Source organism: Leuresthes tenuis, unplaced genomic scaffold, assembly GCF_036924035.1.
Source record: "Leuresthes tenuis unplaced genomic scaffold, fLeuTen1.0.hap1 SCAF_11, whole genome shotgun sequence".
In the NCBI taxonomy this organism is placed as follows: Eukaryota; Metazoa; Chordata; class Actinopteri; order Atheriniformes; family Atherinopsidae; genus Leuresthes; species Leuresthes tenuis.
The window spans coordinates 16,819,605-16,828,827 of NW_027325365.1; the positions used below are offsets into that span (position 1 = coordinate 16,819,605).

Genomic DNA, 9,223 nt, shown 5'->3' on the forward strand with positions numbered 1-9,223 from the left:
AGATTTACAACAATGCGCAGGCGCGGATGAGGCGTCGCTGTCACCTGCTGCTACCGGAGTTTCAGTCAGACACGACCTACAGCATTGGCCGTTTACCCTGTAAAAGACAGCTCTACCTGTCCAGGGTTAAGACAGCTGCTGGCTGCTGTACAACGCAGGTAAATACTCATTCACGAGCTCATTACTTGTGTGGCTTAAACAGTGAGGCTTTTTTTTGGCCTCCTGACGTTTTATTTAATTTCTGTCATCAATAAGCGCCTGTCCGTTTTGACTCTGGTCATGCTAACTTAGCATGCTAGGCAGACAGTTATTTTTTTGTTTTAGTTAGTAGCTATTATCTGGTGGTGTATCGAGTCCACTTCCACGTATCTTGAATGAAAACATGTTTAACTGCTTTAAATGCTATCGATTAAGCATTCTCGAGCTGTGGTGAGCTAGCCGAGGTTTCTTAGTAGCCTAGCATTTCAGTGTGTGGCTCTTTAGTTGATAATTTTCCCACCTCAATGACTTTTCACCCTCAGTTAGCTGATCTGACAGCAAGATGACTAGTATTTCTCATGTTCTCCTAACTAAGATGTGGCCCTCGTGTCTGTATGACCCTTCGGACTTTCAGTATAACAGGAGAACAAACGTGACGCGACAAGCTAGTGAGTTCAACGGAGGTAGCACATAGAGGGCGTGTGGTCCAAAGATTCAGCTGTTTCATAATAGCTGGCTGTTCTCTCCTGCACAAATATGTAGGTACTTGTCTTTATGTAGTTACCTTTTAATGGGGAAAATACGTGTCTATTGCCTGCAGATGTGACATAGAATTAAAACTATAGTGTCACAAGCTGGGAAGTGTGACATGCTCAAAGTAAAATATCTCATTAACTGGGAAAATGCTGTAAGTATTCATTTTTATAGCGTTAAATCATGACACCAATTATCACAGGAAATGTGCATTGTCAGATTAATACCTTCCAGTGCTGTTTTGAAAAAATCTATATGTATATATATATATTATAAATCCATTTCACAGTAACCTGGCAGACCTCGGGAACCACTTATCAATCAGGTTTGTCATAATGACCTGAAACTGTCCATAAAGATCACTGGTCTGATTATTTTGGTTTAAACACTGTGGCTGTTTCGCCACCACTATCTCTTGTGTTCTATATTTAGATAATTCCTCGACAACTGGCTTGGTATGCTGAATGTATTTAGAGTCCTACATTCACTTTTGAGAGAGTCTTGCTTTAACTGGAGCTTATTTGTTAGTACTGTCATATTTAACCGGGTGCATTGGTCTTCTGGGTTATTTCATACTGACAAACTATGTTTGACAGTCATTAATTATGCCAAATATAAGGTGCTTGGTATTTTACAGTGCACATGTTGTAGAAGTTACGCTGGACCTTTCTGTGACTAAGCCCACACTTATCAGTCTGTTGTGTAATAATCCTTATCAGCTGGCAGTTGGGGCAGCCTGTATGTGCAAGTTTAAGGCAGGCGTTTGTAACGGTTCACTTTGCTTCGATGTTTCATTTGAAAGGACAGACAATATATTGTGTCTTATCTCAAAGAGATTAACCTAATGATGAAACAAGTTTATTTGAAAGGGGGCGGTAAAACCATGCATTTGATGTTTCCTCTCCCACCTTTGTGTTTTACAGTGGTATGCGGTGCTGAATGTGATGCTGGAGGATCAGGCTATGGTGCACTCTCATGGCTGTCAGCACCATGGACTCTGAGTCAGCCCAGACACCTCAACCCCAGGCTGCCCTGAAAAAAGGAGGCCCTTCCCTGTTGCCCACTGGGGCTCTGAGCACCAGTCTGAGCTCTCAAGGGAGGCATTATGTCTGTGGTTCCCTTGCAGCCTTCACCAATATTGTGGTGACCTTCCCCATCCAGAAGGTGCTTTTCCGCCAGCAGCTCCACGGTGTATTGGCCATTGAGGCGGTGCGACAGCTCCAGAGGGATGGGCTGAGGAATCTTTACCGGGGGTTGCTGCCCCCGCTGCTCCAAAAGAGCACTACCGTGGCCATCATGTTCGGCCTGTATGAGGACTTCTCCAGAGTGTTACTTGAGCAGGCAGGTAGCAGCGGGGTGCCAGAGATTGTGACACGAAGCTTTGCTGCAGCATTAGCAGGAACTGCAGAAGCCATCCTGACACCGTTTGAGCGCGTACAGACTCTCCTACAAGACCATCGGCACCACGGGCGCTTCAACAACACAGCCCACACCTTCCGGACACTTCTGACAGAGTATGGCGTCAGAGAGTGTTACCGTGGTCTTGTGCCCATACTCCTCCGTAACGGCCCTAGCAATGTGCTCTTCTTTGGGCTCCGAGGGCCCATTAAAGAGCAACTGCCTGAGGCTACTAACAGAGCCGGTCATTTGGTTAATGATTTTGTGTGTGGAGGAGTGTTGGGAGCAGCGCTTGGCATTATGTTTTATCCATTGAATGTGGTCAAATCCCGAGCTCAGTCTCAGGTTGGTGGAGCCTTCCAGCCGTGCAGGCAGGTGTTGTTAACAGTGTGGCGAGAGAGGGGCAGCAGCCTCGCCATGCTCTTCAGAGGGGCTCATCTTAACTACCACCGTTCACTTCTGTCCTGGGGGATTATCAATGCCACCTATGAGCTGCTGCTAAATCTCCTCTGAGAGGAGGAATTGACGGGATGAAATTGAGATCGAAAGAGGTAGAGAACGCATTTAAAGGGAAACCCATATGGAGGGATAGAAGTGGTCCAAAGAGGGGAATTTGCAAAGTAAAGGCGACGCAGTCGCAGCATTGTTAGTGGGACAGACTCCACAACTGAGGGGTAGCGGAGAAGTTGCACTTCTGACAGGGGCCAACAGTCCGTGTAAGATAACCGCCTGCCATTGTTACTTTTCAATGTCGTCAAAGTGTTAAAACAAAGAGACACACTTCAGCCTTCACAAAACATGTGCCAGGGTCCAAATCAAATGCCCTCGCTTGCTCTGTGTACAAAAAAAAAAGAGAGGAAAAAAGCAACAAAAAAAAAAAAAAAGCTGGGAGAGAACATCAGAACTTCAACATGTTTTTTTTTTACAGTCTCGAGGATCGCTTATGTTAGGATGTTGTAGGTTTTTTTTTTTTTTTTCTTTGTATGTGCTCTGTGTGCTGTGGTGTTTTGGGTGACTGTAGTCATCTGTTTGTTAGACCAAGAGCACTCTCTCTGTCAAGCTAATAGTCTGCCACTTAAACATTTTACTGTTTTTGACCGTTTTTTTTTTTTGTTTTTTTTTCTTTATTTCTGGTCCTGAGAGTAATTTTCAAGGAGAGAGTGATCAACTATATTTTTCTGTACGCTTTGCTCCCCACTTCCTCTGAGCTCACGCCGAAGAGATGAGGACGATGAAATTGTACAAATCAGAGTAATTTACATTATTTTTGGAAATGCAAAAAATAAGAATGTCAGGAATTTTTTTTCTTTTCTTTTTTTTTTTTTTTTTTTTAAGTTTCTATTGTCACATGATTCTTATACCTGAAATGTTCTCAGCTGTTTGTTTTGACTTATTCTCTGAAGTGCCACAGGCAGGGTGTGTTCTTTGAGTTTAAACAAGTACTCAGTGATTATATTTGTCAGTAAAACAACTAACACACTGATTTGTCTGGATTTTTTTTTTTTTGAAGAAATTTATTGGAAGAGAGCAAAGTTGTATTTCACTAAAACATCTACTGCAATGAATAATAGATCCAGTGATTTCTATATGCACCTTTTGCTCGCTTTGTTATATCTGGACCAGTGCACTTTCAGCAACTATAAAACAAAAGTACTTCTGAGTGTTTGCTTCTTTATTTTTTAAGGTTAATGTAATTTACGTAATTTGCTTCTTCCCCCTGTTCACACTGTGACATTTTCCCCTTCTCTCATGCTTGCGCTCCTCTCTGTTTGTAACATCTGTTGACATAATGGGCTCAAATTTCAAGCTTGAGTAGACACAGTCACCACTCTGCAGCTCGAGCTGTGTGCAACATCCCAAAGAGGAAAGGCACGCTGCTTGGACACTTGAGAGACTGAAGAGTAATGCTACTGAGTGGGAACGGGGACAGAGGGTAATGTTCAGTGGCACAAAAAGCTCAAGCTGCCATATAAAATGGACCACTTGGCCTATTTCCTGAGTGCTTTTCATCGTTGCTGCTCAGTCCGCTGCGTATGACAAGACTTTCTCAAGGGTTTGTTTTCCATTTTTAAAAGTGGGATTCCCACTCCGATGTCCGGTAACATCGTTTCTCATTTTTATTGAAGCACAAGTCACCGTTTCGCTCTTAAAATGTCAAAGACGGTAAACCGGCAGATCTTTTCAAATGGATCCAATAAAGCCACAAGTAAGTGTTATGTTGGAGTTTATCGGGACTAATGAGTGGACAGTTATCCTAATAGAATCCTATATTCATCAAAAGGAATGGAAAATGACTCGGACTTTTCTTATTCAACAGAGGCAGATATGCATTGCCAAACTCGATGTTGTCCGTTTTGTGCCAGGGCCTCGGTGTTCATTGAGTATTGCACTGAGTTCTGTGTCTGACCTGCCCTTTCCCCAACTATACTCAACCAGTCCGTTACACAGATGGCATCACGGAACAATGATGCGATGGTGATTAATGGACTTGAGACCGAATCTTGATGATGGATGGAGGGCGGCAACACTGAATGTAGCTCAATGAGTGTAATAACTTTGTTTTCCATCATAAAAACTGCTCTCGCAGCAGGGCCACACTGCCAGACTGTGTGTGTGTTTGTGTGGGGTGCTTTGCTGAGAACTACTCTAGATTACTGCATCAAGAAGTCAGGCTGCAGATAAAGATCAGATTAAGGACAGATCTGACAGGGCACTTCGGATTGAGCTGCTGTATTTACAGTTTCACCCCCACCCCTACAAATCTCTGGGTCTTACCCAGGGTGGAATCTTATTTTTTTTTAATTAGTTTTCGATAATGGGAGTGGGAGTGTAAGTCTAACCGAGTCTTGCTGGTTTCTTTCAAAGTACATTAAAAGACATTACCATGAGAGAAAATGCAAACTTGGCGGAAAAAAACGCGGGGCTCCAGTTCACAGATCAACACTGCCTTCGTGGTAGTGTAGCAGCTCAACACGGAAGAGAGAAATCCCACCGTAATCCTCATTAACTGCATTAGAGGTTCAGAGACGGTGCAAACAGCAGGGCTGTGTAAACAACTGACGTTTACATTTTAATTGATATTTTTTTTCTCCCCCCTGCTCTTTGTAGAATCTCCAGCTCAGAAGACGGTTTAGGAGGTCGTAAACAAGACACAAAATTAAAGGATGTCGTTTAGATGTATGCGATGTGGTTCCATGAAACTGGACTCGATTCGCAGCTCCAGCACAGCCAAACACTCAGCAAACTCAGCGCCGTTAAAGTCAGTGTGTCATTTATTCCCAAAAACAATACATTTGTTGTTACATTGACTTTGTTGTACGTAGATACAGAAAAGTGACTGCTTATGTAGAAACACGCAAATGTTCTCTCTCGATATGAAATAATGAAACTCTGCTCATGTGATTTTACCGTTCAGAGAGAAATGGATGACACGGGGACGCCTTGTTGTTAGGGCCCGCCTGATGAAAAACAGGAGACACACAGAATGTCGTGATGTTAGTGCTGTGATGGACAAAGTTAATGGACATTAGCTCCAGTCTCAAACAAGAGACTTGCTTTTTTTTTTTTTTCCTTCTTCTTTTAAATAACCACCTTCACAAAATTCCTCTTAGTCAGCATTTTGTTGGAAGATTAAATACAATACTTCTCTCCTCGCTCGCTCTCTCTGAATATTTAAGCGGTCCTTGTTTCAGCTAATCCCCTTATCATATCTGTACAAGCAACTGCTAACTAATTATGGGTGCCCCATGCCATAGGCAGGGCACACATATTACTATTGCTCATACTTATTATTCTTCCGTTTCCGCCCGTTTTTCGGCGCGCTACTCGTCCCGCAGCGTTGGTCCGACTAAAATAAAAAATACATGGCTGCGTGCGCGCCGATCGGGAGAGGTGTGCTTGTATTTTTCTCTCTCATTACTCGACCGGAATAGCGGATAAATGGGAAAAAGCGGGCAAATTGTCAATGGGAAAATGAATGGAGAAGGCCTTAACGAGGCAGTTTTGGGCTCGAAGAGCCCAAAACTGCATCCCCTTGGAGGCCTCTGAACTCAGCCATACAAGGTCACACACACATCATTCAAAGTTTGTGTGTGACAGGAAAGACTCAGCTTTAACTGGTGTAAAGGGCTTCTTAATAGCTTATACGGCTTTGACACAACGGCAGTTTACGTTTTAGGTGTCCAGAGGAGCTCATTTTGTGGCTCCTCCACTCTAACTGTCACTCTAAAAATCTTTAAAAAATTATTTTTCAAACAAATGCCTCTCATGTCCAAAATATCTGCCTGATCTGGATAAATTATACATCAAAACGTAGGTATTTTAGTTGTCTTTCACCCAATGTGACTGTCATTGAGCTGGGCCTCACAGATTTCTCACAAATCCCCTCTGAGCGCAGAGAGGGAACATTAAAACCCATTATAAAACGGGCGAGGCCTGAAATCAGTCGGAAAAATAATTTTAAAACTGCCATAATAAAGGAGCCACGGGGGTTAGAAGAATAAAAATTACACCGCTGGCTTCCCCCGTCCCTTCTGGCGCTCACGGTGAAAGAATTATTCGGATACGACTTCTACTTTTTGAACAGCGAGCGTTTTGTTCCAGATTTCTGCCTCAATATGAAAACCCCATGATTTTAAGGGGACAAAGTGAGGTGCAGATTTGTCAGTGGGCACGTGCAGCTGTTGCCCACAGCAACTAATGAGGAGGCCAGACTCAACGAGCCCCAAACTGTCCTATTTTAGAGGGCAGTAACTCAGCCATAAGGTATCACAGAGACATCATTCAAACTTTAAAATGTTCACAAGACATTCAGCTATTATGTGATTATACAGCTTTTTCAAATATTAAGCCAATTCTGAAATATGACAGTTTAAAAAACATGAACATTTTTGCTCCTTCTTGATTTTTATGAATGAGAAGATTAGAGTGGCAGACTGATCATTTTAACTTTTTCTGATATTCAAACAAATGCCTCTAACTTTCATGCTGTTTAACGCAGACAAACAAATTATACCTTAAACTGTAGGTACACTTGTCCTCTTTCAGTTGATGTAACTACTAAATAGCTCACATTTACAGAATTTCTGCTATGAGCCTTGAAGCGAGAGAAACCTTTCAATTTCTCTCACTAAATCCAATGTAAATTTGGTGGAACGCCAGAGACAGGTTCAACTGTGTTCAACCTGCTGCCGTTTAAATTTTTTTCACTCCATTGAAATAAAAACTACATTGCTGCGTTCCTCCAAGCCTTCTGCTTCTTACGGTCTTCAAATTATTTTCCTCGCTCTTCCGGTTTTCTCACAGGAGGTCATAGTATCCAAAATGCAATTTCTGCAGGTTATACAGGGAGAGAGCTGCAGCTGTTGACAAACATTGCTATCACTGATGACATCACTCTTCCACTCCCTGCTGTATATTACACTGAAGCCATTTTAACTATTAATCACTTGATTTCTGATAAATTTCCACTATATTCAGCTTTTTGAGCATGTTCAACTAATCCATTCAGCTACTTTTCTTTCTTAAAGCTCCAGCTCCTTTCAAAAAGACATTTCAGGCCTTTTGAAACAACATGGCGGCCCTATTGTAAAAGCTTTATGCCAGCCTGTGTTCACTCATGTTTTCCATTATTCAGAACATATCAACAGGTTCAAGCCAGCCCCTGATGAGACAAATGCGCGCGACAGCGCGCACTAACTCATGTTTTCCATTAATCTGAACAGATTAACAGCTTCATGGCAGCCCCTGACGACACAAATGCGCGCGATAGCGCGCATTCACTCATAAATTTCCATTAATCTGAACAGATTAACAGCTTCATGGCAGCCCCTGACGACACAAATGCGCGCGATAGCGCGCACTAACTCATAAATTTCCATTAATCTGAACAGATTAATAGGTTCAGGCCAGACCCTGATGAGACAAATGCGCGCGATAGCGCGCACTAACTCATGTTTTTCATTAATCTGAACAGATTAACAGCTTCATGGCAGCCCCTGACGACACAAATGCGCGCGATAGCGCGCACTAAATCTTGTTTTTCATTAATCTGAACAGATTAATAGGTTCAGACCAGACCCTGATGAGACAAATGCGCGCGACAGCGCGCACTAACTCATGTTTTCCATTAATCTGAACAGATTAATAGGTTCATGCCAGCCCCTGACGACACAACTGCGCGCGATAGCGCGCACTAACTCATGTTTTCCATTAATCTGAACAGATTAATAGGTTCAGGCCAGCCCCTGATGAGACAAATGCGCGCGATAGCGCGCACTAACTCATACATTTCCATTAATCTGAACAGATTAACAGCTTCATGGCAGCCCCTGACGACACAAATGCGCGCGATAGCGCGCATCCACTCATAAATTTCCATTAATCTGAACAGATTAACAGCTTCATGGCAGCCCCTGACGACACAAATGCGCGCGATAGCGCGCATTCACTCATAAATTTCCATTAATCTGAACAGATTAACAGCTTCATGGCAGCCCCTGACGACACAAATGCGCGCGATAGCGCGCATTCACTCATAAATTTCCATTAATCTGAACAGATTAACAGCTTCATGGCAGCCCCTGACGACACAAATGCGCGCGATAGCGCGCACTAACTCATAAATTTCCATTAATCTGAACAGATTAATAGGTTCAGGCCAGACCCTGATGAGACAAATGCGCGCGATAGCGCGCACTAACTCATGTTTTTCATTAATCTGAACAGATTAATAGGTTCATGCCAGCCCCTGATGAGACAAATGCGCGCGATAGCGCGCATTCACTCATAAATTTCCATTAATCTGAACAGATTAACAGCTTCATGGCAGCCCCTGACGACACAAATGCGCGCGATAGCGCGCATTCACTCATATGTTCTCCATTATTCTGAACAGATCAACCGGGCCTTATGTGTCTAAAGCAGGCAGATTTCACCAGAACAAGCCTGGATCTCATATTTAAGACTGGATTATGATCATATAATGCTTGACTGGCAACTAGTAGCTCTCAGCTCTCATCTGTGTGTGTGTGGACGGGCAGAAGACGGGCAGCAGCTGGGCACCCATCAAAATTTCTTCAGAAATTTTCTAGTT

At 43.1% G+C, this 9,223-nt stretch overlaps 1 protein-coding gene across 1 annotated transcript; it reads left to right on the forward strand.

Annotated features, from left to right (window-relative positions):
• The first annotated feature begins 19 nt into the window (after positions 1-19).
• Positions 20-3,608, forward strand: slc25a51b (solute carrier family 25 member 51b). Its single transcript, XM_072395791.1, has 2 exons — positions 20-158; positions 1,656-3,608. The coding sequence occupies exon 2, from the start codon at positions 1,708-1,710 to the stop codon at positions 2,641-2,643; it is 936 nt and encodes a 311-aa protein (XP_072251892.1). The 5' UTR covers positions 20-158; positions 1,656-1,707; the 3' UTR covers positions 2,644-3,608.
• The last annotated feature ends 5,615 nt before the right edge of the window (positions 3,609-9,223 follow it).

What these genes read in the sequence shown, in the direction of transcription:
- slc25a51b (XM_072395791.1), top strand. Translation starts at nt 1,708, where the DNA reads ATGGCTGTCAGCACCATGGACTCTGAGTCAGCCCAGACACCTCAACCC.